The sequence below is a fragment of the Leishmania martiniquensis genome, chromosome 34 (assembly GCF_017916325.1).
Source record: "Leishmania martiniquensis isolate LSCM1 chromosome 34, whole genome shotgun sequence".
In the NCBI taxonomy this organism is placed as follows: Eukaryota; Euglenozoa; class Kinetoplastea; order Trypanosomatida; family Trypanosomatidae; genus Leishmania; species Leishmania martiniquensis.
Genome location: NC_090169.1, coordinates 988,447 through 1,014,307, shown reverse-complemented (window position 1 = coordinate 1,014,307; position 25,861 = coordinate 988,447). Strand labels below are relative to the sequence as shown.

Here is a 25,861-nt window from a genome sequence, read left to right as displayed (position 1 = left end):
ATTCCTTCTGAGCTGATCATATGGCATGCCGTGAATGTGGATAAAAGAGAAGGAAATGCGGATGTTTAGACCTATCGCCAAGGCCTCGCAACTGTTTGTTTTCCGTTGCACGCCCTCACAATGCCCCTCCTCTGTGGGAGCGCAGGCTTCTGCGCAAAAGTACTTTATTTTGTGGTGCTACCTCTATGCTGATTATCTGAGTCGCCCAAGGCATCGTTCGAGCATTCTGGTGACACAGTAAGGTGTACCTTCATAGGATGTTTCTGAACTACTGGATCCAGGAGGTTTTTTTAAATTTAGATTGTCAGGAGAAGGGACAATGAGTCTGTACCAGGGGGTCTACAGCTCTGCGGCTTTGTTGAACACTTGGCGCAACCGATGATGAGCCGTCGAAAGTGCAGGTAACAGGTTTTCATCGAGTCTTTGCTGCTTTTGAGTTTCCGTGCCCTGCCAAGACCGAGATGATGCACCTAGCTCCGATACGAACTTGTTGCTTAAGCAGCTTCAAGGGCGCTTCATCGAAGATGCCGACTCATCTGCTGCTAATCTGGAGCTTCTGTTCAGATTGGCTCTCATGACAAGGCTTGCCGCACGTTGGTGCCACTGGGAGAGTGTAGCCGTCGCAGCAGATGAAACTCAGGGCACAAAAGGAGAGGCGAACACCTCTCACGGCGTCCAGTTGGAGGTACGTTGAGCACTCCATTGGAAAAGCCCTCTACTAGCACCTCATCATTTGCGCGGTCTACTTGCCGAACCTGAAAGCTATCCACAGCTTTCAAGTGCTCAAAGGATTGTGAGGCATCGATTTTTAATGGGGGCTTTGCTTAAGTTGCAACACTCCAGGTAGCTACTTGTGCTCTCAGACGAACGAACGGTGCGTATGTTTCATAGAATTAAGAGTCCGTCGCTTCCTGTGAAGAGTCTCTGTTGGCACTATGGGATCTGTCAGAGCAAGCTCTCATTGTCAGCAGCAAGTGCTTAACGCTGCATTCTTCGACAAGAGCTCGTTCCTTGGTTGCAACGACATTGACAAGCAAGATGACACGCACATAAAGTTACCTGAGCTTGCACTTCGCCTGATTATCACAGCGAATATAACTAGCACCCCCCTGTAACGACTTTCTGTTAGAGTTAAGGAGCTCCAAGGGTGTCATTTCCGTGTACCGTTACTGCATTACCCCTACTGCGAAGAAGAAAAAAAAAACAAAGCAATGGGATAGGCACCTTCAGAAAGGGCGCGCTGCAGTTTTTTTGCGATACCGGGAAACCATCTACGCGTTTTTCGGCCTCTTCTGCGAAAGGTTATCGTTGTAGTCTCAAAGCGCCATATCTGCCTCGAAAGAAAAAAGAATGAGTTGCCTTGCATGCGGACAGACTCCGTTATCGTACCATAGCGTCGAACATCCTAGTTGCGAGGCAGACTCGATGCCACTGATGTTGAGATTAAAGACTTCGAGCGGCTAAATCTATACCATCTTCTACTTTTTCTTGCTGAATGCGCGTTCCACCTTCGTTCAAACGTTCCCCCTTCTCACACGAACGGGAAAAAAAAGCTGCATTGAGCGCACATCTGCATGTTTTTTCGAACGCCTTTTCAAGCCTTACCTTCCAGGACTTTGCACTGCGCTAATAGGACCGGCCCACTCACGAAAGCGTCAACAACCACCAAACCAACAGGGTATAGTTTTTCGTTTGTTGAGAATTTGCGCGGTTCTTGGGCCTTCTTTACATTCTCAGCGTGGATCACTGCTGCTTTGTAGTGATCCCTGTGACAAAGCTATTTTTTTTTCGCGTGTTTGCTTTGCCATTCTCTGCTTTACTCGTCATTCTCTTTTTTCACTGAGCTACTACTTTCTATTAACTCCCCTATTTTCTACTGTGCGAAGCGTGTACTGGTCAAAGTTTCCCAAGGATACTTGAACATCCTTTCCGTGACTAGTAGATAACGTGAACTACTCAACAGCTTCAAGAAGTCGAAAACGTAGAGTATCTTTCATGGTTTCGGACGTGTGCTTTTCTGTGTGAGGCGTGTAGGGGTTAAGAAGCTTGCGGAAAAGGGCCCATTCTGGCGCTCTCATGATCTGCGCACGCTTCGATCGTAACTATCGAAAGTTGCTTACGAAAAAAACTCGAGGCATTGTAGTGTTCCTCACACACACTCTATACCCCCTTCCTGAGGTGATTATCATTTGCGACTCAACTTTGCTTAGAGAGACTTTCTGTAGATCTAGCGAGAATGACCCCTATTCCTCTCGAAGGGTCTGTTGTCTCCTATGAGTTCCTGGACGCTAAGAGGAACTGGCTCTGGGGCATCGGTAGAGTCACATGTGCTGATGGCCGTGTGTGCGTGATCAGGGAATGGGTGGGAGCGCTAGTGGATAAAGCATCGATTGCGAAGCTGGAGAGTGAAGCTGCTGCTTCGAAAGTTGAGGCTAAGAACTACCAAGCGCGTCTTCTTGCCATTCGAGAGCGCATCGACTCTCAGAACCCTGAAACCTCTGAGGAAGAGAAGAAGCGAACGTCACAGGAGCTGTCGGAATGCCTTGCTATAATTGGCAAACATCGAAATCATTCTCGATCGTTGTTAGCTGATGTAGAGCGAATGAAGGCTTCATCGACTCTCGACGTAAACGTCCAGCAGTTCACCCCGGCGTCGTCTTCAGTGGCAATTCTCTGCAGCTCTATTCTGCAAGTGATCTCGCAGAAGAAAATTTCGTCTCTCTTTCTCTCCTCAGAGGAGCTAGACTCTATTGAGAAAGCGGCGACTCGCAGCCGCAGCCAGCTCAACGACGAGCTTGTCGAACTGCGCGCCACTTATCAGGCAGCAGACATCGAAATCACTGACCTGCGACTTCAGATTCGCGCCCTCGAGGAGCAGCTGAAGCTCCTGGGAAATGTAACAAGGCCAGCTCAACTTTCTGAAGAGTGCGAGTGCGGCTCGCTTCTCCAGGAAAAACAAGAAGGGTTAGAAACTTGGGAATTTGAGCAGCTGTGGGACAAAAGCGTGGCATTGGTAGTGACTGATCATGCGATCACTTTTCCTTGGAATGACGGAGATACCTTGCTGCGCCACAAGCCTGAGGAGACGAAATCTATCTTTGCCGCTGAGGCTGCGTTCGCATGCCGCGTTCCTATTCAGTGCGTGACAAACCTGAAACTGAGAGCATGTGGGAGCCATCTTTCCGCAATGTTCTCTGTCAACCATCCAGCATCAGTAGCCCCTAAGGAGATCGATGCCAGAATAGCAAAGTATGCGTTTCCATCCATACACCGCCTTCACGAGGAGCCTACGGGAACCAAATCTGGCCTTGACAGGGCAATCGAAGACCTCGAGCACGCTTTCGGGATTCCAACAGGAAAGCACGAAGGTTTTTACTTCGACGAATTCATCGAGAGCATGCCGGATACCGCTTTTAGCAACGACAGAGACGCGTATGAGAGCGAAATCGGTGACTTGCTCATGCTGCTTGACAAGCTCAATAACGAGAACCGTTCGCTACAGTACACTCTCGACAAATCTGCTGCCGAATTGAAGAAACAGATGACAGTGGCTCAGAAAGAGCACGATGAGCGGAAGACCGAGATTAGTCGCCTGCGCGATATTGTTGCAAAGCTGAAGGACCTCGCGGATCAGCAAGAGAAAGAACTAGAAGGTAACCGTTTGCACTCGCAACTAGTTCAACAAGCTCGCTTTCGCCACAACCTTGTTTTGACAGCTGACACGACGCAGGCCTCACTCTACGCTGTTACCATTGATGAGTACCTGCATCAGAAGGGGGTAGCTGACGGTGCCCAGGCAGCGCTTCTGGAGGAAAAATCAAAGACTGAAGAAATGAGCTACCGTTTAAAGGAGTACGAGCAGCAGTGCGCGCAGCACATTGGCCATATCAGAAATTTACAAAACACTGCGGCAGCCAGAGAAAAAACATCGCACGAGGACCTCTGCGCTCTCGAAGGCGAGCTCATTGATATCTTCATGCAGCTCACTACCTCAGAAACCACCGTAAAGGCCCTCAGCAGCCTCACCGAAAAACAGCTAGCAGAGCTCCGGTCATTCAGGGCTAAACGAAATTCAGCCCTCGCTGAGCGCGAAGCCGCTGAGGCTCTGACAGTCCACAATCATCATACCGCTCCAGAGACGGCATCGCAACAACCGATACCCCCAGAAACAATCGACATAGAACCACTGTACTCAATAACTATGCACGAATACTTAGAAGTCGTCCAAAGCAACCTGTCTACTCTATGCCAACTAAAAGCATGCGAAGATCAAAATAAAAGGCTTGCGGAGGAGGTGGCCGCGTTCCGCGCGAATCGCAACGCCGCGCTGGCGGCTCGCGATGCGGAGGGCACGCTGCCGGTGGTGGCGAAGCCGCTCTCGGCGGAGGAGGCAGCGGCGCGCGCGCTGGACCCGCAGGAGATCGCCGACGGGCCGCTGTACGCGGTGACGCTGGAGGAGTACCGCGACAGGGACAGCGCGCTGGGGCAGCTGGCGGCGGAGCTAGAGGCGCAGAGGGCGGCGGCGCAGGCGCTTGCGGAGGAGGTGGCCGCGTTCCGCGCGAATCGCAACGCCGCGCTGGCGGTTCGCGATGCGGAGGGCACGCTGCCGGTGGTGGCGAAGCCGCTCTCGGCGGAGGAGGCAGCGGCGCGCGCGCTGGACCCGCAGGAGATCGCCGACGGGCCGCTGTACGCGGTGACGCTGGAGGAGCTGCAGCAGGTGCGCGAGGATGCGACGCAGAGTGTGGAGGTGGGCGACGAGAACGGCGCTGCGCTGGAGGCGGAGCTGCTGGATTTGCTGACGCAGCTGAAGGCCGTGCAGGGTCAGAATGCTGCGCTGGTGGCTCTTTGTGAGAGGAAGGATGCCACGGTTGCTGACCTCGAGAAGCACGATGTGCGGGCGAACAACAGCGATAAGTCAAAGCCTCAAACTTCTTCGCGCCACAAGAAGGTGTTTGAGGGTGATGATTGGGACACCGTTGTCAGGACAAAACCGCACGCGCTTCACGACGCCTTCGTGATGGATGTGTGCGCCGCCTGCCGTGTCTGTCGCGAGGACCTTTCTGCGGTAACGTTTGCGCTGGGTAGTCTGCAGGCAAGTGTGACTGTGATGCACAACAGCGACATAAGCAGCGACGACATTGCGAAACTTGTGGAGGAGTATCACTATCCGAACATGTGGTCCCTGTATGCGAGGCGGCTGGCACCGAAGGACGGACTGGATGAGGCCGAGGGGGCGCTCAGCACACTTGAGAGCGCGCTGGCCGCACAGAAGCTGGAGACGCAGGCGCTTGCGGAGGAGGTGGCCGCGTTCCGCGCGAATCGCAACGCCGCGCTGGCGGCTCGCGATGCGGAGGGCACGCTGCCGGTGGTGGCGAAGCCGCTCTCGGCGGAGGAGGCAGCGGCGCGCGCGCTGGACCCGCAGGAGATCGCCGACGGGCCGCTGTACGCGGTGACGCTGGAGGAGTACCGCGACAGGGACAGCGCGCTGGGGCAGCTGGCGGCGGAGCTAGAGGCGCAGAGGGCGGCGGCGCAGGCGCTTGCGGAGGAGGTGGCCGCGTTCCGCGCGAATCGCAACGCCGCGCTGGCGGCTCGCGATGCGGAGGGCACGCTGCCGGTGGTGGCGAAGCCGCTCTCGGCGGAGGAGGCAGCGGCGCGCGCGCTGGACCCGCAGGAGATCGCCGACGGGCCGCTGTACGCGGTGACGCTGGAGGAGTACCGCGACAGGGACAGCGCGCTGGGGCAGCTGGCGGCGGAGCTAGAGGCGCAGAGGGCGGCGGCGCAGGCGCTTGCGGAGGAGGTGGCCGCGTTCCGCGCGAATCGCAACGCCGCGCTGGCGGTTCGCGATGCGGAGGGCACGCTGCCGGTGGTGGCGAAGCCGCTCTCGGCGGAGGAGGCAGCGGCGCGCGCGCTGGACCCGCAGGAGATCGCCGACGGGCCGCTGTACGCGGTGACGCTGGAGGAGCTGCAGCAGGTGCGCGAGGATGCGACGCAGAGTGTGGAGGTGGGCGACGAGAACGGCGCTGCGCTGGAGGCGGAGCTGCTGGATTTGCTGACGCAGCTGAAGGCCGTGCAGGGTCAGAATGCTGCGCTGGTGGCTCTTTGTGAGAGGAAGGATGCCACGGTTGCTGACCTCGAGAAGCACGATGTGCGGGCGAACAACAGCGATAAGTCAAAGCCTCAAACTTCTTCGCGCCACAAGAAGGTGTTTGAGGGTGATGATTGGGACACCGTTGTCAGGACAAAACCGCACGCGCTTCACGACGCCTTCGTGATGGATGTGTGCGCCGCCTGCCGTGTCTGTCGCGAGGACCTTTCTGCGGTAACGTTTGCGCTGGGTAGTCTGCAGGCAAGTGTGACTGTGATGCACAACAGCGACATAAGCAGCGACGACATTGCGAAACTTGTGGAGGAGTATCACTATCCGAACATGTGGTCCCTGTATGCGAGGCGGCTGGCACCGAAGGACGGACTGGATGAGGCCGAGGGGGCGCTCAGCACACTTGAGAGCGCGCTGGCCGCACAGAAGCTGGAGACGCAGGCGCTTGCGGAGGAGGTGGCCGCGTTCCGCGCGAATCGCAACGCCGCGCTGGCGGCTCGCGATGCGGAGGGCACGCTGCCGGTGGTGGCGAAGCCGCTCTCGGCGGAGGAGGCAGCGGCGCGCGCGCTGGACCCGCAGGAGATCGCCGACGGGCCGCTGTACGCGGTGACGCTGGAGGAGTACCGCGACAGGGACAGCGCGCTGGGGCAGCTGGCGGCGGAGCTAGAGGCGCAGAGGGCGGCGGCGCAGGCGCTTGCGGAGGAGGTGGCCGCGTTCCGCGCGAATCGCAACGCCGCGCTGGCGGTTCGCGATGCGGAGGGCACGCTGCCGGTGGTGGCGAAGCCGCTCTCGGCGGAGGAGGCAGCGGCGCGCGCGCTGGACCCGCAGGAGATCGCCGACGGGCCGCTGTACGCGGTGACGCTGGAGGAGTACCGCGACAGGGACAGCGCGCTGGGGCAGCTGGCGGCGGAGCTAGAGGCGCAGAGGGCGGCGGCGCAGGCGCTTGCGGAGGAGGTGGCCGCGTTCCGCGCGAATCGCAACGCCGCGCTGGCGGTTCGCGATGCGGAGGGCACGCTGCCGGTGGTGGCGAAGCCGCTCTCGGCGGAGGAGGCAGCGGCGCGCGCGCTGGACCCGCAGGAGATCGCCGACGGGCCGCTGTACGCGGTGACGCTGGAGGAGTACCGCGACAGGGACAGCGCGCTGGGGCAGCTGGCGGCGGAGCTAGAGGCGCAGAGGGCGGCGGCGCAGGCGCTTGCGGAGGAGGTGGCCGCGTTCCGCGCGAATCGCAACGCCGCGCTGGCGGCTCGCGATGCGGAGGGCACGCTGCCGGTGGTGGCGAAGCCGCTCTCGGCGGAGGAGGCAGCGGCGCGCGCGCTGGACCCGCAGGAGATCGCCGACGGGCCGCTGTACGCGGTGACGCTGGAGGAGCTGCAGCAGGTGCGCGAGGATGCGACGCAGAGTGTGGAGGTGGGCGACGAGAACGGCGCTGCGCTGGAGGCGGAGCTGCTGGATTTGCTGACGCAGCTGAAGGCCGTGCAGGGTCAGAATGCTGCGCTGGTGGCTCTTTGTGAGAGGAAGGATGCCACGGTTGCTGACCTCGAGAAGCACGATGTGCGGGCGAACAACAGCGATAAGTCAAAGCCTCAAACTTCTTCGCGCCACAAGAAGGTGTTTGAGGGTGATGATTGGGACACCGTTGTCAGGACAAAACCGCACGCGCTTCACGACGCCTTCGTGATGGATGTGTGCGCCGCCTGCCGTGTCTGTCGCGAGGACCTTTCTGCGGTAACGTTTGCGCTGGGTAGTCTGCAGGCAAGTGTGACTGTGATGCACAACAGCGACATAAGCAGCGACGACATTGCGAAACTTGTGGAGGAGTATCACTATCCGAACATGTGGTCCCTGTATGCGAGGCGGCTGGCACCGAAGGACGGACTGGATGAGGCCGAGGGGGCGCTCAGCACACTTGAGAGCGCGCTGGCCGCACAGAAGCTGGAGACGCAGGCGCTTGCGGAGGAGGTGGCCGCGTTCCGCGCGAATCGCAACGCCGCGCTGGCGGCTCGCGATGCGGAGGGCACGCTGCCGGTGGTGGCGAAGCCGCTCTCGGCGGAGGAGGCAGCGGCGCGCGCGCTGGACCCGCAGGAGATCGCCGACGGGCCGCTGTACGCGGTGACGCTGGAGGAGTACCGCGACAGGGACAGCGCGCTGGGGCAGCTGGCGGCGGAGCTAGAGGCGCAGAGGGCGGCGGCGCAGGCGCTTGCGGAGGAGGTGGCCGCGTTCCGCGCGAATCGCAACGCCGCGCTGGCGGTTCGCGATGCGGAGGGCACGCTGCCGGTGGTGGCGAAGCCGCTCTCGGCGGAGGAGGCAGCGGCGCGCGCGCTGGACCCGCAGGAGATCGCCGACGGGCCGCTGTACGCGGTGACGCTGGAGGAGTACCGCGACAGGGACAGCGCGCTGGGGCAGCTGGCGGCGGAGCTAGAGGCGCAGAGGGCGGCGGCGCAGGCGCTTGCGGAGGAGGTGGCCGCGTTCCGCGCGAATCGCAACGCCGCGCTGGCGGTTCGCGATGCGGAGGGCACGCTGCCGGTGGTGGCGAAGCCGCTCTCGGCGGAGGAGGCAGCGGCGCGCGCGCTGGACCCGCAGGAGATCGCCGACGGGCCGCTGTACGCGGTGACGCTGGAGGAGTACCGCGACAGGGACAGCGCGCTGGGGCAGCTGGCGGCGGAGCTAGAGGCGCAGAGGGCGGCGGCGCAGGCGCTTGCGGAGGAGGTGGCCGCGTTCCGCGCGAATCGCAACGCCGCGCTGGCGGCTCGCGATGCGGAGGGCACGCTGCCGGTGGTGGCGAAGCCGCTCTCGGCGGAGGAGGCAGCGGCGCGCGCGCTGGACCCGCAGGAGATCGCCGACGGGCCGCTGTACGCGGTGACGCTGGAGGAGTACCGCGACAGGGACAGCGCGCTGGGGCAGCTGGCGGCGGAGCTAGAGGCGCAGAGGGCGGCGGCGCAGGCGCTTGCGGAGGAGGTGGCCGCGTTCCGCGCGAATCGCAACGCCGCGCTGGCGGTTCGCGATGCGGAGGGCACGCTGCCGGTGGTGGCGAAGCCGCTCTCGGCGGAGGAGGCAGCGGCGCGCGCGCTGGACCCGCAGGAGATCGCCGACGGGCCGCTGTACGCGGTGACGCTGGAGGAGTACCGCGACAGGGACAGCGCGCTGGGGCAGCTGGCGGCGGAGCTAGAGGCGCAGAGGGCGGCGGCGCAGGCGCTTGCGGAGGAGGTGGCCGCGTTCCGCGCGAATCGCAACGCCGCGCTGGCGGTTCGCGATGCGGAGGGCACGCTGCCGGTGGTGGCGAAGCCGCTCTCGGCGGAGGAGGCAGCGGCGCGCGCGCTGGACCCGCAGGAGATCGCCGACGGGCCGCTGTACGCGGTGACGCTGGAGGAGTACCGCGACAGGGACAGCGCGCTGGGGCAGCTGGCGGCGGAGCTAGAGGCGCAGAGGGCGGCGGCGCAGGCGCTTGCGGAGGAGGTGGCCGCGTTCCGCGCGAATCGCAACGCCGCGCTGGCGGCTCGCGATGCGGAGGGCACGCTGCCGGTGGTGGCGAAGCCGCTCTCGGCGGAGGAGGCAGCGGCGCGCGCGCTGGACCCGCAGGAGATCGCCGACGGGCCGCTGTACGCGGTGACGCTGGAGGAGTACCGCGACAGGGACAGCGCGCTGGGGCAGCTGGCGGCGGAGCTAGAGGCGCAGAGGGCGGCGGCGCAGGCGCTTGCGGAGGAGGTGGCCGCGTTCCGCGCGAATCGCAACGCCGCGCTGGCGGTTCGCGATGCGGAGGGCACGCTGCCGGTGGTGGCGAAGCCGCTCTCGGCGGAGGAGGCAGCGGCGCGCGCGCTGGACCCGCAGGAGATCGCCGACGGGCCGCTGTACGCGGTGACGCTGGAGGAGTACCGCGACAGGGACAGCGCGCTGGGGCAGCTGGCGGCGGAGCTAGAGGCGCAGAGGGCGGCGGCGCAGGCGCTTGCGGAGGAGGTGGCCGCGTTCCGCGCGAATCGCAACGCCGCGCTGGCGGTTCGCGATGCGGAGGGCACGCTGCCGGTGGTGGCGAAGCCGCTCTCGGCGGAGGAGGCAGCGGCGCGCGCGCTGGACCCGCAGGAGATCGCCGACGGGCCGCTGTACGCGGTGACGCTGGAGGAGCTGCAGCAGGTGCGCGAGGATGCGACGCAGAGTGTGGAGGTGGGCGACGAGAACGGCGCTGCGCTGGAGGCGGAGCTGCTGGATTTGCTGACGCAGCTGAAGGCCGTGCAGGGTCAGAATGCTGCGCTGGTGGCTCTTTGTGAGAGGAAGGATGCCACGGTTGCTGACCTCGAGAAGCACGATGTGCGGGCGAACAACAGCGATAAGTCAAAGCCTCAAACTTCTTCGCGCCACAAGAAGGTGTTTGAGGGTGATGATTGGGACACCGTTGTCAGGACAAAACCGCACGCGCTTCACGACGCCTTCGTGATGGATGTGTGCGCCGCCTGCCGTGTCTGTCGCGAGGACCTTTCTGCGGTAACGTTTGCGCTGGGTAGTCTGCAGGCAAGTGTGACTGTGATGCACAACAGCGACATAAGCAGCGACGACATTGCGAAACTTGTGGAGGAGTATCACTATCCGAACATGTGGTCCCTGTATGCGAGGCGGCTGGCACCGAAGGACGGACTGGATGAGGCCGAGGGGGCGCTCAGCACACTTGAGAGCGCGCTGGCCGCACAGAAGCTGGAGACGCAGGCGCTTGCGGAGGAGGTGGCCGCGTTCCGCGCGAATCGCAACGCCGCGCTGGCGGCTCGCGATGCGGAGGGCACGCTGCCGGTGGTGGCGAAGCCGCTCTCGGCGGAGGAGGCAGCGGCGCGCGCGCTGGACCCGCAGGAGATCGCCGACGGGCCGCTGTACGCGGTGACGCTGGAGGAGTACCGCGACAGGGACAGCGCGCTGGGGCAGCTGGCGGCGGAGCTAGAGGCGCAGAGGGCGGCGGCGCAGGCGCTTGCGGAGGAGGTGGCCGCGTTCCGCGCGAATCGCAACGCCGCGCTGGCGGTTCGCGATGCGGAGGGCACGCTGCCGGTGGTGGCGAAGCCGCTCTCGGCGGAGGAGGCAGCGGCGCGCGCGCTGGACCCGCAGGAGATCGCCGACGGGCCGCTGTACGCGGTGACGCTGGAGGAGTACCGCGACAGGGACAGCGCGCTGGGGCAGCTGGCGGCGGAGCTAGAGGCGCAGAGGGCGGCGGCGCAGGCGCTTGCGGAGGAGGTGGCCGCGTTCCGCGCGAATCGCAACGCCGCGCTGGCGGTTCGCGATGCGGAGGGCACGCTGCCGGTGGTGGCGAAGCCGCTCTCGGCGGAGGAGGCAGCGGCGCGCGCGCTGGACCCGCAGGAGATCGCCGACGGGCCGCTGTACGCGGTGACGCTGGAGGAGTACCGCGACAGGGACAGCGCGCTGGGGCAGCTGGCGGCGGAGCTAGAGGCGCAGAGGGCGGCGGCGCAGGCGCTTGCGGAGGAGGTGGCCGCGTTCCGCGCGAATCGCAACGCCGCGCTGGCGGCTCGCGATGCGGAGGGCACGCTGCCGGTGGTGGCGAAGCCGCTCTCGGCGGAGGAGGCAGCGGCGCGCGCGCTGGACCCGCAGGAGATCGCCGACGGGCCGCTGTACGCGGTGACGCTGGAGGAGTACCGCGACAGGGACAGCGCGCTGGGGCAGCTGGCGGCGGAGCTAGAGGCGCAGAGGGCGGCGGCGCAGGCGCTTGCGGAGGAGGTGGCCGCGTTCCGCGCGAATCGCAACGCCGCGCTGGCGGTTCGCGATGCGGAGGGCACGCTGCCGGTGGTGGCGAAGCCGCTCTCGGCGGAGGAGGCAGCGGCGCGCGCGCTGGACCCGCAGGAGATCGCCGACGGGCCGCTGTACGCGGTGACGCTGGAGGAGTACCGCGACAGGGACAGCGCGCTGGGGCAGCTGGCGGCGGAGCTAGAGGCGCAGAGGGCGGCGGCGCAGGCGCTTGCGGAGGAGGTGGCCGCGTTCCGCGCGAATCGCAACGCCGCGCTGGCGGTTCGCGATGCGGAGGGCACGCTGCCGGTGGTGGCGAAGCCGCTCTCGGCGGAGGAGGCAGCGGCGCGCGCGCTGGACCCGCAGGAGATCGCCGACGGGCCGCTGTACGCGGTGACGCTGGAGGAGTACCGCGACAGGGACAGCGCGCTGGGGCAGCTGGCGGCGGAGCTAGAGGCGCAGAGGGCGGCGGCGCAGGCGCTTGCGGAGGAGGTGGCCGCGTTCCGCGCGAATCGCAACGCCGCGCTGGCGGCTCGCGATGCGGAGGGCACGCTGCCGGTGGTGGCGAAGCCGCTCTCGGCGGAGGAGGCAGCGGCGCGCGCGCTGGACCCGCAGGAGATCGCCGACGGGCCGCTGTACGCGGTGACGCTGGAGGAGTACCGCGACAGGGACAGCGCGCTGGGGCAGCTGGCGGCGGAGCTAGAGGCGCAGAGGGCGGCGGCGCAGGCGCTTGCGGAGGAGGTGGCCGCGTTCCGCGCGAATCGCAACGCCGCGCTGGCGGTTCGCGATGCGGAGGGCACGCTGCCGGTGGTGGCGAAGCCGCTCTCGGCGGAGGAGGCAGCGGCGCGCGCGCTGGACCCGCAGGAGATCGCCGACGGGCCGCTGTACGCGGTGACGCTGGAGGAGCTGCAGCAGGTGCGCGAGGATGCGACGCAGAGTGTGGAGGTGGGCGACGAGAACGGCGCTGCGCTGGAGGCGGAGCTGCTGGATTTGCTGACGCAGCTGAAGGCCGTGCAGGGTCAGAATGCTGCGCTGGTGGCTCTTTGTGAGAGGAAGGATGCCACGGTTGCTGACCTCGAGAAGCACGATGTGCGGGCGAACAACAGCGATAAGTCAAAGCCTCAAACTTCTTCGCGCCACAAGAAGGTGTTTGAGGGTGATGATTGGGACACCGTTGTCAGGACAAAACCGCACGCGCTTCACGACGCCTTCGTGATGGATGTGTGCGCCGCCTGCCGTGTCTGTCGCGAGGACCTTTCTGCGGTAACGTTTGCGCTGGGTAGTCTGCAGGCAAGTGTGACTGTGATGCACAACAGCGACATAAGCAGCGACGACATTGCGAAACTTGTGGAGGAGTATCACTATCCGAACATGTGGTCCCTGTATGCGAGGCGGCTGGCACCGAAGGACGGACTGGATGAGGCCGAGGGGGCGCTCAGCACACTTGAGAGCGCGCTGGCCGCACAGAAGCTGGAGACGCAGGCGCTTGCGGAGGAGGTGGCCGCGTTCCGCGCGAATCGCAACGCCGCGCTGGCGGCTCGCGATGCGGAGGGCACGCTGCCGGTGGTGGCGAAGCCGCTCTCGGCGGAGGAGGCAGCGGCGCGCGCGCTGGACCCGCAGGAGATCGCCGACGGGCCGCTGTACGCGGTGACGCTGGAGGAGTACCGCGACAGGGACAGCGCGCTGGGGCAGCTGGCGGCGGAGCTAGAGGCGCAGAGGGCGGCGGCGCAGGCGCTTGCGGAGGAGGTGGCCGCGTTCCGCGCGAATCGCAACGCCGCGCTGGCGGCTCGCGATGCGGAGGGCACGCTGCCGGTGGTGGCGAAGCCGCTCTCGGCGGAGGAGGCAGCGGCGCGCGCGCTGGACCCGCAGGAGATCGCCGACGGGCCGCTGTACGCGGTGACGCTGGAGGAGTACCGCGACAAAAACAGTGAATTGAAGTGTCTAACCGCGTCGCCGGGTGGGAAACAGGCGGAAAAGACCTGTGCTGTTATACTGGGGTCGGATGCGGACCGAGAAGCGTTCGGGAAACTTTTAGCGGAGGTGTCGGCATTTCGACGGAAGCGCATTGAGACGCTGGCTTGTCGCCAGGCGTACTTTACCTCTGCGGAGGGGGTTGAGGTTGTGGATGGGTTGAGTGAAGGTGCTGACGTGCCCGTGCCGCCTGCCATCATAGATGAGGAGCCTCTTTTTTGCGTCATGCTGGAGGAGCTGAGGAGGCAGCGGGAGTTGAATGCAGAGATGAGGGTAAATATGGGCGCTTTGGCGGAGCGCATTCGTGCCACCGTCGATCCAGAGTTACTCGTGGGCGACGTCGGCGAGGATGTTGTCTCTTATCTGGAGGCGCTGTTAAAGGCTTTAGAGGAGTCGCGCGGCGCCGAGCGGGCGGCACGTGATCTTGCAGAGGAAAGGGGCTATGAGCTCTCCCAGATGCAAAAGGTATTCAAGAATGAGGAGGAACGCTTAAACAGCGATCTTGAGGATGCTAGAGAGGAGGTGGAGCGGCTCCAGCGTGAACTGGATTTGCTTACAGATAAGCTGGACGAGGCCTGCCGGCTTTTTGGCGATGCTGATGCTGTGAATGCCGAAGGCGTCGCCAAGCTGGAAGCTTTTGCCGACGTTTTGGCGGCTGCGCGCGACGCTGAGAAGGAAGCCATGGAGCAGCTAGAAGCCAAGGAAAGCGAGCTTGAGGAGCTTCGCACTGTGCTGAAGGCCACGGTGGCTCGTGAGGAGGCGCTTGAGAGTCTCGAGGACGAAGTGTCGCTGCTGCAGAAGGAAAAAGAGATTATTGAGACTGAGCTGGGTGCGGCTCAGAAAGAGATTAGCGACCTTCGACATGACCTGCGCGCTGCAGAGGACAGAGCTGAGGACAAGGCGAGGGAGGTGGACAGAATGGCGTTGGACCTTGACACACTGAATATTCGCATTAAAGACCTGGTCGAGGAGCTCCAAGAAAAGACAGACCAGTACAATCAAGTTATTAAGGATCTAGACGACTTCGCCAGGGATCAAAGCCGGGGGGACGAGAAGGAACTGCTTCAACGGCTTGCTGCGCGAGAGCAGGAGCTCTTCGAATTGCTGGAGGCACGCCGTGGCGAGAATGACGAGCATGAAAAGCAAGTCGGCGTACTGCAAGACCAGATCAACCGACTGCGAGATCAGACGGATCAGGATAACACCTTGCACAATGGGCTACAGGATGAGCTGGCTCGTCTGCGCAAGCTGCTTGCCGATAGGGAGTCTGCTCTGCGAGAGAAGACTGCTGAGAACGAGTCTCTCAGAGACGACATAGAGGGTATGATTGACGAGCACGAGGTGCAGATACGCGAGATGGAGCTGGAGCTGGAGGGAAAGAGCAAAGAGGTCTCTGATGCGCTGGAGCGACTGGAGGAAATGTCATCTATGGTTCAAGAGGCTCGTGAGGGCGAGGAGAGCGCGCTTCGACTGCGCGCTGACTCTGACGCGGAGGTATTTCGGCTGCAAAAAGAGCTTGACAAGGTGAAGCAGCTACAAAGCGCAATGGCGGAGTCGGAGGACGACAATGGCCGCCTTCTCGCCCAAATGCTGGATACAGAGGGTCAGCTGCGCGTTGCAGAGGCGACCATACGCAAGAAAGATGCTGAAGTGGCCGAGGCGGAAAAGGGATGGCGCGCGAAATTGAATGAGGCCGAGAGTCTCAACCTCGACCTTCGGCGACTGCTGAAGCGGACTATGGCAGCGCTCTCCAAGTCTCGGGACACTATGGGTAGCTCAGCTGGCGCATTGGACGCCTTCCGCGATGAGCTGAAGCCCATGCTGCAATAGTCTTCAAGCGTTCGGCCCTTAGCATCTGAGCTACAGGTGGGTGCTCACACACACATATATGTGAATATCTGTTTGCATGTGAGTTTAAGTTGGTGCTTTTTTCTGAGAAGGAAAAGAGCGGGTGAGAGGGGAGGGGGAGGGGGAGGGGCGTTGTGTGGCGCCGAAGTACTTTTTTCCCTTTTCTCACGCGTAGCTCCAACAAACATTCCTTTCTCTGTTGTCCCCTTCGCCTTCGCCTTCTTTGCATGCGTGTGCGTGCGCGTGTGCCTATGGGACGAAGATGGCACCGCAGAGATTCTGCTCATCGACCGAACAACAACAAGAGAAGCAGCACTGCTGAGTTTGTGGTGGCTCGCTGAATGAACGCAAGTCAAGAAGAGGAGCTCAAGCAGCACATGCCAAAAGACCTTCCATCGAACCCTCAAGGAAATAAAATAGCGGGGGAAGTCACGGCAAGAAAACAGGGCTGAGGAAAGGCCGGGTCCTGAGGTCTTTACGGCGGAAGAATAGCGCTCGTTTCCTTTTTTACGTTGTGAGTTTCGTCTCGTGAGCTCGCCACCCCTCTTCCTCCTCGCATAGTCGGCCAGCTCAAAGGGCCGAGGAGAGAAGGCGGAACGGAAGGTATTGCGTGGCAGCCGACCCGAGCGGCCACGCGTGGATATGCCTTCTTACTTCGTGCTCTCTTGACCACTAGTGGGCCTTGAGCACCCGCATGAAGTACAGAGGGACAACATGAGGTGCGTTGTAGAAAGGTAACAGGACGTGTACCAGCGAGGAAAAGGCGGCGGCGGCGGGGGGGCTTTTTGGAAGCGGTGACGGGGAAGCGTGAGGAGGTGGCCGTTGAAACAGCCAAGCGCTCTGGCATCCAGATCTGCCCCTCAGATTATACGTCTGCGCGGTGTTTCGCTCACATCCCATTTCTCGCTCTCCCCTTGCTACCCTCTCTCGGTAGGCGCTTATCGAACCTTCATTCAGGCTGGGACAGGTGCCCGTGTGTGTCTGTGTGCCACTTCTTTAACTGGAACTCACCCACCGGCTGTCGCTCTCTCCATCTCTCCGACACTCTCTCTGAAGCACACACACGTTTGTATCGTTTCCTCTTCACGTCTCCTCTCAAATCTGTTATGCGCCCCTGACGGCGTCACTTGCCACGAAGCAGAGGCGCGTACCTCTCTGGCATGATCGGCTGTGCTCACTACCAGAAACCCTCCACTTTGAACCGCTCTGCCGACGCCCTCCCTTTCTCGTTGATGGGCTCTTCTCTGTTCATATCCGAAGCACCCATTCACTTCCGCGACACACTTACTGTGGTTGAACAAAAACGATGACGTCATCCTTCGCCCCAGCAGCCGTCAAAATGTTGGTGGTGTGTAGGGGCTGTGCAGTGATCCCTGCTCGCCCCATTCTCTCTAGCTCATGTGCGCATCTCGCTGCCTTGCCCTGTGGTCGTCGTATCAAGACGTTCTCGTGCGCATTTGCGCACGTCTACCCCCTTTCCCGGAGTGCTATCTGTGTCCTTGGCGTCCTCGCTGCTCTTTCACCTCACTCACCTCACTCACTCTCCTCTTCGTGCGCCCTTCTTCTGGTGAGACTGTCTACCGTACCTCTCCATCACTTGCGGTCGTGGAGAACCTGCACGTGAGAGTAGGTGTGCGCTCTCTCTTTTCGTTCTTCGCGCTTTCCTGTGAGTAGCGCTTGTGCCACCCTCATCTCCTGCACGGGGCACCTCCCCCCCTTCACTGCTTTGCACAAGCCATACGTAACGCCAGCCTGTCTGTCGAAAAAGCCGTGCTTATCTGGTGGATCACATTTTTGTGCGCCTCTTTAGACGGCCTGCGTGCCTGTTTTCTCTTTCCTTGCCCTCTATCTTTCGTCTTTCGAATTCCACCTCCCCCCTGCCCCTCTGACTCCGTCAACCTATTCTTTCGCTGCTTTCTCAGTGGTAGCCATGGAGAAGAGCATCGAGGAGATACTGGATGCGTGTGCGCGTCTTCTGGCAGAGATGAAGAGTGACACGAAGGAGAGAACAATAGTGTCTACTGTGAGCAAGGCGCTGAAGCGCCGCCTACACGAGACCCTTCAGCAGCAGCATCAACTGACGGCAAAATCACCACCATGCCCTCCTCTATTCGCTACCTTGCCAGCGTCCTCTGGTGCGACTGTGTCCGGCGACGTGTCGGCGCCGCAGTCGTCTGGTGCAAAGACTTCTCCGACTGACGTTGAGCGGGCCGAGGCGTCTGACTTATGCAAGGAGGAAAGCGCGCACGAGACAGCTGAGGCTGCACAACACGCTGCAGTTTTGACGCCTGCCCTTTCGAGTTCTGCTTCCTGCACAGCGGCATCGACCACCGCCTGCAGCCCTCTCCAGCATTTCCTGCGTAGTGATGAGGAACTCAGCAAACTGGCTTACGCCTGTCGTGTGGCGATCATTGGCGAAAATAGCGGCATCGGTCGCAACTCGGTGCGCATGCTGACAGCCGCACTGGAGTTGGCTGCCGTCGTTTTAGGCAGCGGAATTCTGCCGCTGGAGTTGGTGGCGCCGGTCCCCACGTTCGCGCTGCCGGAGTCGACTGCAACCGGGGCGAAGATGTTCTTTTCGAAATTGCTGGGCGGCAAGAGGCATGTTCGGTCGCCAAGTGGCATTGGCGCGCCCGACACGGCCCCTAACGATGGCACATCCTTCTCTGCAGACGCTGTCGGGGTGAAGGAAAACGTGCGTGACTGTCTCGTAGACGCCGTCTTGGCGGCTGTGGACATGGTGCAGTCAAAAGAGTCGAGCGACCGGCTGTACTTTGTAATGATTCTTGCGCTGAAGGCTGCCGCTGCGCCCCGCCTCAGCCGGAGGATGAGCACGAACACCCAGCCCTCGGCTTTGCAGCCACTGCAGCTGTCCGTACACGACAGTCGCCTGGTAAGCGTGTTCCGCGTCCTGCTTGGGCTCTGCGCCCGACCAACGGGGCTGTCGCCCATCCTCATCGACGAAGCGCAGAAGGCGTTGCATGCAATAACGCGTGCTTTGTCCAAGTACGTCGAGCAGGGAGTTGCTGACTGCAGCGACCGGGGCAGTGCGGGCGGCCCCTTGGACGAAGCTGCTGCGTTACAGTCCGTGACGAGCTCGTCAGTCGGTACACCGCTCATGCCCTTGACGAGCGCGGCGACATCCATCTCGGCCGGCAAGCCTGCGACTCCAACCTTCGGTGATCCCCTTGTAGCGGGCACAGAGACAGATGAAGGTGCAGCACCAGCAAAAGCATGTGAACCAGCGATGGGAATTCCTTCAACTACGTCTACCATTGCTGCTGCCGCGGCGACAGCGGCGTCGCCTCCGCGTCGCCTCCGCGGAGTGGCGGACATGCTCCTGCTGCTCGAGTTGTGCGGCCACGTCGTTCGCTTGACGCCGCTCTCCGGCATCTCGTCTATGCTGTCTGACAACGGTGGCAGACTCGAGCCGGGCGTCGCGGTGGCGCCAGCGAGTGAGTATCATCGGGAAGCTCCAGCCAACAGCGCCGGCGGTGGTGGCGCGGCACTGTCGGCCTCTAGTAGATCTCCAGGCAGCGCCCCAGAGGAGGGTGTCTCGAGTCCCAGCTTTTCTCCCGGGTCGCTGAATGAGCATACGCTGGTGACGGCGCTGAGTTTTCTCTTGCACAGCATCGTGAACGGCGGCCCGCAGTTCCGCAAGAGCCAAGATATCGTGCAGCTGCTGCGCCAGGTCGTCGTGCCTGCCGCCATTCGCACGTCGATCTCGGCGGACCTTGAAATCTTTCGCCTTTCCATCAACGTGCTCTTGAGCTGCTGCTTGCGCTTCAGTCCTCATATGGTGAGTGAGACGAGCACGGTCTTCCGTCACGTGTATTTTCGTGTGCTGGACTCTTCCTTTACTTCCGTTGAGCAGAAGCTGCTTGTGCTTGAGGCTTTCGGATCGTACATCGAGGAGCCGCAGCTCCTGCTTGGGCTCTTCCTGAACTACGACTGCAACACGCGCTCGCAAAGCTTTTTCGAGATGATGATTCACTACCTTGGAGCGCTTGCCATGCCTCCTGCGCAGCAGGTGTGCAACACGAGCCTTGCCGCTGAGCTGAAGAGGGTTCTAACTGTACGACTGGAGTACGACGTACCAGAAACACTTCGCCGCAAGGCACTTGTCAGTCTGTTGCAGGTCTCTGACTCGAACATTCAGTGGATAGAGCGCTTTGAATGCGATCAAGAGGAGGACAACCACAACTGTACGTCAAACCACGGGGCTGCATGTCAAGACGGCGCAACGACAGACGATACGCCCGACACGCTTGCTGGCACGTCGCCGCTCGTGCATGAGCTTAGCGAGGACGGACTGCGGCGTGGTAGAACCCACACGCAGCTGTCTAATGCAGAGGTGACAGGCCCATCCATTAGCAGCGGCGCCAACGCTGCCCTTACCGCAACCGCAAGCGCCGACACCTTTTTGCACGCGCGACGGTACAAGGACGCTTTCAAGAAATTCCTCGAGCTATTCAATCGGAACGCGGCACCAGATGTGGCTATCGAGTACTTTGGAAGCTCTATTCTGTTCTATGAAAGTGCCGACCAGGCGGCCAGTGGAGCACCGAAGCCAGCAGCTACTGCAGGAGTGCGGACTTCGCTGAAAGAAAAGGCGGGGCGAGCCACTGACCCCTCTATGGTCGCTAGCGCGACCCACGCGAGTACCTCAGCTGGGGCTCGCTATGAGAGCGCTAAAGCGACAGTGGATGCTGATGCAGTGTCAAGGAAGGCGAAGCAGCTCTCGAGCGATGGAGACGTGGACGTTGCTGCTATGAAGCCCGTCCCTGTGGCCACGGTTGCGACACCTGCAGAAACGATCACAAGTGACGTGGACGCCTCCATGCTCCACTATGCTAGACGGGTAGCCACGTTTCTGCGAGCCAACGAGGACTACCTTGACAAAATGGTGTTGGGTGACTTTTTTGCAAAGTGCTTTCGGCGTCCGTCCTCGCGTGTCGTCTTTGAAGAGTGGATTGGGCTACACGACTTTACCGGAAAGACCCTAGACGAGGCGTTACGCCTCTTCCTCGGCGGCTTCAAGCTGCTGGGTGAGGCGCAGGTCGTGGACAAGACAATGGAGCTGTTCGCAGCGCAGTACTGTCGCCAGAACCCGGGCATCTTCATCTCTGCAGATACCGCCTTCATTCTTTCGTTCTCGATTTGCATGCTGAACACCGATGCCCACAGCCCGCACATCAAGAACAAGATGACGAAAGAGGCTTTCCTGCAGAACAACAGAGGTATAGACGAGGGTAACGACATCGACCCATTCATGCTGGGAGGCATCTACGACCGCATCAGCAGGGACGAGATTGTGCTGCGGCCGTCGCCGAAGTGCGGCACGCAGCCGTCGATGCACGCCTCGGCTGCGGCCGCGGCGGGCGGCTCTGCCGGAGGCAGAGGCGGCAGCAAGCTAACCACCAACCTGCTCGACTCCATTCCCCTACTGCGTCACCTCTCTCCGATCGCGGCAGCCATCACGGACAGGGTGTTGCTGCCAATGGATGCCGCCGGCAACACTCTATTCAACTCAGCTCGGCGCAAGCGGGAGGAGATGTACCGGCAGGAGTTGCGCACGACATTAAAGGAGGTGATGGACGCTCTCCAAGAGGCGTCCACGAACGATGCAGCGCACCACGCTATGTTTGTGACAGCGACGAGCATCGAGAACGCCCTTCCGATGTGGGAGGTGGCGGTGGATGTGGTGTGCGGCATTGTTGTACTGGCGCTGCAACAAGTGCTGGAAGAATCGGAGAAATACGTGCGCCTGCAGTCTTCGTCGTTGTCGCTGCCGACTGGAAGCGAGCGAGAGCCTGGGGCGGAGTACGAGGCGGTGGCCGCCTACATGGAAGACACGCAGAGCGCTGGCTATTTCAACACCATCCTCTTGGGCTTGCAAAATACCGTCCGCGTCTGCTGCGCGTTCGGCAACGTTTCCCACACGGAGAGGCTGCTGGAGGACATGTTCGAGCTGACGCGCCTCACCTCCGTTGTCATTGTGACATCGGTGCCGAGCCCACGCGTGACGGTCAAGTCGGCGATCCCTTACACGCGCTTGCAGGTGCTCTCAACATTCCTAAACCTATTCGTGCAGTGCGGCTCTTCTTTTAACGCACGTGGGTGGCAGGCGGCTTACAAGGCGATGTCTCTCGTAGATGCTTTGGCGAACGGCATAGAGGGCATGTGGCAGCGCCAGACGCGCCGGCTCCAGGGTACAACAACAGCCACAAAAGAAGATGGCCCGATGGAGTCAAGGCCACGAAGCCCGGTGGCCAAGCCGGTCGCGTCGTTCGCTCCCGCTGGGCTTGACACGAACAGCAAGGGCTGCAGCAACGGCTCTCCTGTGGCGTCGCCTCCGGGGCAGCAGCAAGCCACGGATATCTGGATCGGCGCTCTCCACGACGCGCCTGCCAGCGTTACCGATCGCGCCTCTCGTGACCATCGAAAGTCTATCCTTTTGGCGCTTCGTTCCGTCCCCACGTGCCACGTGGACCTGTGGCTTGATCGCCTCTTCGATGCCACGCAGTACCCACCGCGGGTGCAGCTGGAGATGACGAATGGCTTGGTGAAGGTGTGCGAGATGGAGCTGGAGCACACCCGCACTTTTTCGCTGACGAAATTGTTCGACTTTGTCAGCATTTGCGCCTCTTTCTTGAGTCGGCTGCAGTGGCGCGACTTGTGGGCGCACGCGAGTGAGGTGTTTGCGCTCGCAGGTTGTGGAAGCAGCACCGATATCGCGCTTTCCTCCTTGGACGGTCTTCGGCTTGTCGCGCTGACCTATCTCATGCGCGAGGAGCTGCTCAACTACTCGTTCCAGAAGGAGGTGCTGAAGCCGTTCGAATCCATTCTCATGTCAAACCAAAACGTCACTTGCCGCGAGAGGGTGATGCTGATTCTCTCTGAGGTGATTGACTTCCGCGCTGAGCACTTGGCGAGCGGCTGGAACGTTGTCTTCTCGTGCCTCAGCCACGCTGCCGCCATTCCGGAGGTGGCGCCCTCCGCCTGGTCTATTTGCGAAGGCGTGATACTGCGGCACATCGACTACGTGAAAGACTGCTTTAGCGACTTGATCTTCTGCTTGACGACCTTCGCCTGCTCCGGCGTGGAGGAGAGCATGCCGCTGCGCGCCATATCGTACCTGGTCGCGTGTGGCCACTGGCTGCAATACGGGCTCGAGGCTCCTCCGCCGGACGTTCGAACAGCAGAGGCCATCACGCAGTGGTCCACACGCTTTCTCACGGCGGACCAGGAGTTGGCTGCGTCGCACACGCTAGGCAAGCACCTGTCGCGGGTCACGCTCGCCGCTGAGCCCCTGACCCACGACGCCCCCCTCCAGAAGCCCATGAGCTTTACGAGCAAAACGAAGTACCACCTGTGGATGTCGTTATTCGAGGGTATGGTACCCATCGTCGTCATGCACCGCTCTGTGCGAGTGCGAGCGCATGCTCTCTCGTCCATCTGGGCATTGCTTGCGCAATACGCCGGCCTCTTCGATGGGGAGGTGCGGGGTTCGCTGTTTAGCGGTATGGTGCGACCGATGCTGACGACGCTGCTGACACACGTGCCGGGAGATATGGATCTCGAGTCGCCACCGGTACTTGGCGGCTCCGAGTTCGACCGCTTCGACTATCGGCTTCTCGTCTACTTCGCGCTCAAGGGCATGCTGCTTGCATGCAAGGATCACGCTCACTTGTTGGTGCTGGCGTGCAAGGTCGTCACTGAGGTTGTAGAGTCCACCAAGATCACCTTGAGCATGCTCCGCAGTGACTACGTCGGCGAAATACTGCGGGTGTGCTACGACTTTGTCTGGGCCGCACCCTCCTTGGCAACGACGGACGCTTTGGACAGGTTGTCCAGTCACCCGGGGTCGTCGTCGTCGTTGTCCACAGACGCGGTGAGCTACCCAGAAAGGTTGTACCAGTGGATCCCGGTGGAGGTCCGGCACTGGAATCCGTTTGTAGTGGGTCTGGTGCACGAAATCCAGCAGAGTGGGGCCGTCGATGCGGCACACCTTAAGCGGACCGCCGGCTGGACGGAGCTACATCAGACGCCGGCGGCGCGCAACACTCCGATGCAAGTCTCTCTCTCCAGGCTGTCGCCCACATCGGTGCAGTCGGCGAGTGTGACTCTGCTTCAGATCCGCTCTACCATCTTCGACTGCCTCACGCACGGCCTCTTGGGCCAACTGCAGCGTCTGCTCTCCTCGCGGGAGGATGAACAGGACGTTTGCCTCGAAGTGTCGGGCGCCATGCGCCGCGTGCTCCTTGGCGTCAGCTTCTACTTTCTTGTCACCCGAGACGCGCGCGCTGTAAGGTTTCTCAAGTCAGTGATGGCAACAGCGCACGAACACGCAGTGGCAGACACGCATGCAGTCGGGTCTCAGAGTACGTCTGCAGTGCCTGCGTCCGCTGGTGACGCAGGTGCCTCGGCAGGCGATTGCGCTCCGCAGAACAGATGCTCCTCCCCAGCTGCCGTTGCACTGTCCTCGACCGTCCTCCCAAGCTCCACAGGCGGCGTGCCGGAGGCCCTGCTGCTCGTTCCGTACGCATGTGTCTTGATTGAGTTCATCGCTTCTTTTGATCTTGGCGAGGCCGACGGTAACGTGGTGCGGAGTGACTTGTCGGTCTACGTGGGCCGATATTTCGAAGAGTTGAAGCGAAGCCGGCGGGCGTGTGTGGAGCTGCAGCGAGCAGAGCAGGTGGACGTGCGCGCTGAACTGGAGGCCACCGACGCCACCGCCTCTTCGACGCCTGCGGCGCAAGCATACAAAGATTATAAGGGATGCGATTTCTCCGACGTGTTCCGCTCCGCCCGTTACACGATTGCAGCTCGGACGAGCTACTTGACTGCCCACAGCAGCCCCTCTGTCCGCCAACGCATCTTCAGCGAGTGGTGCTACCTTCTTCACGTCTATGCTCTCAAGTGCACCGCCATCCTTGGCGCTCGCTCGGTCGTGCTACAGTCGTGCCCTACTCGAGACTTGATTGATCTGCTACGAGTAGTGCCTAGCGCGTTGGAGGAGACGGCAGCTGGTGCCTACTTCAGCAGCTGCTGGGAGGAAATGAGCTTGCACTGCAGCATGCCACCCGAGCCGTGTGTGGAGTTGTGCACGCGTATTCTGGCTTCACGCATGTGAGCTTTGTTCCATCACGGTCTCCCTTCTCTCCGCCTCACTTATCACCAATAGTGTCGTGCTCGAGTGGATGCGGACGGTCTCGCATGCGCCCTTTCCTTTTTGGCCTTTCGCTTCCCCACTTGTGCCTTATGTGACGTGTGGACCAGTCCTTTTTCTCTCGACACAAGCGTACACCTACACACACACACACGCACACACATAGACTCAGCCACACAGCTACTCAGGCACGTATTTGCGCTCATACGCCACACGCGTATGCACATCCGTCTTCGTACCTCGCTGACGGTGTCTTGTCTTTGCTGCGGGCGAGGATTCCTCTGCGTTGGTCTCGCATCGCGTGCCTTGATGCATTTCTGCACACATGCTTGTGTGCAGGCATGCAAGCTGGAAGGCAGGTGCTCTGCCTCAACGTTCTCCAACAGGCATCTCCCTTTGTGTGTGTGTGCGTGTGTGTGGATGGTTGCTTCGTTTCGCTCTGGGCCGGTGCGCCTCGACTTTAGCTCACGTCGCCTCCCCCTTTTTGCCTCATGAGAACATGTGCACGGCGTTGCGGGCTCGCACCGCTGCCTTGCGCTAAGCGATGCACTTAATGTCACGCCTGCGTTCCTCCTTTTTCCTTTTCTGGCGTAGTGGTGGCTACAAGTGGTGGCGTGCCAGGGATGGTGCTCCGCGCCAAGGTACGGCCATGCGATAGGATGGTGGAGTGGGTTGGGGAACGGGATCGAACTGGAATGGTGCCTTTCAATTGCTGCGCCTGTCTGCGTATACGGGCCGCTCGGCGTCGCGTAGCGTCGGACAGAGGAAGAAGGGGCTGTCCGCTGTTCCATTCGAACACATTCCGTTTTCCTCTCTATTGGACGCTCCCCCCCACACACACAACTGCACTAAAACAAAGTGAACGGAAAACCCACAACAAAGAGCCAAAAGAACGCGCGTGAGTAATGAGGCGCTTCCTTGGGGAACTGGAGAAGCGGGCTATGCAATCGTGTATGCTCCCGTGTGCGTGTGTATGTGCCCCACACCTTTCCTATACGCGGACTCGAGCGTGAGGGTGCAGGACGGCTACTTTGATGGAGCTGGTGGTCCAAGTACATTGGCGG

General features: G+C 61.5%; 2 protein-coding genes across 2 annotated transcripts; both read left to right on the top strand.

Moving 5' to 3' along the window:
* Positions 1-2,236: 2,236 nt before the first annotated feature.
* On the top strand, positions 2,237-15,607 carry LSCM1_02276 (uncharacterized protein; the record flags this gene model as incomplete). The annotated part of the gene is made up of 1 exon (XM_067319860.1): positions 2,237-15,607. The coding sequence occupies one exon, from the start codon at positions 2,237-2,239 to the stop codon at positions 15,605-15,607; it is 13,371 nt and encodes a 4,456-aa protein (XP_067175235.1).
* A 1,948-nt stretch (positions 15,608-17,555) lies between these two features.
* Positions 17,556-24,761, top strand: LSCM1_02275 (uncharacterized protein; the record flags this gene model as incomplete). The annotated part of the gene is made up of 1 exon (XM_067319859.1): positions 17,556-24,761. One exon carries the CDS (start codon positions 17,556-17,558, stop codon positions 24,759-24,761), a length of 7,206 nt encoding a protein of 2,401 aa, XP_067175234.1.
* Between the last annotated feature and the right edge of the window lie 1,100 nt (positions 24,762-25,861).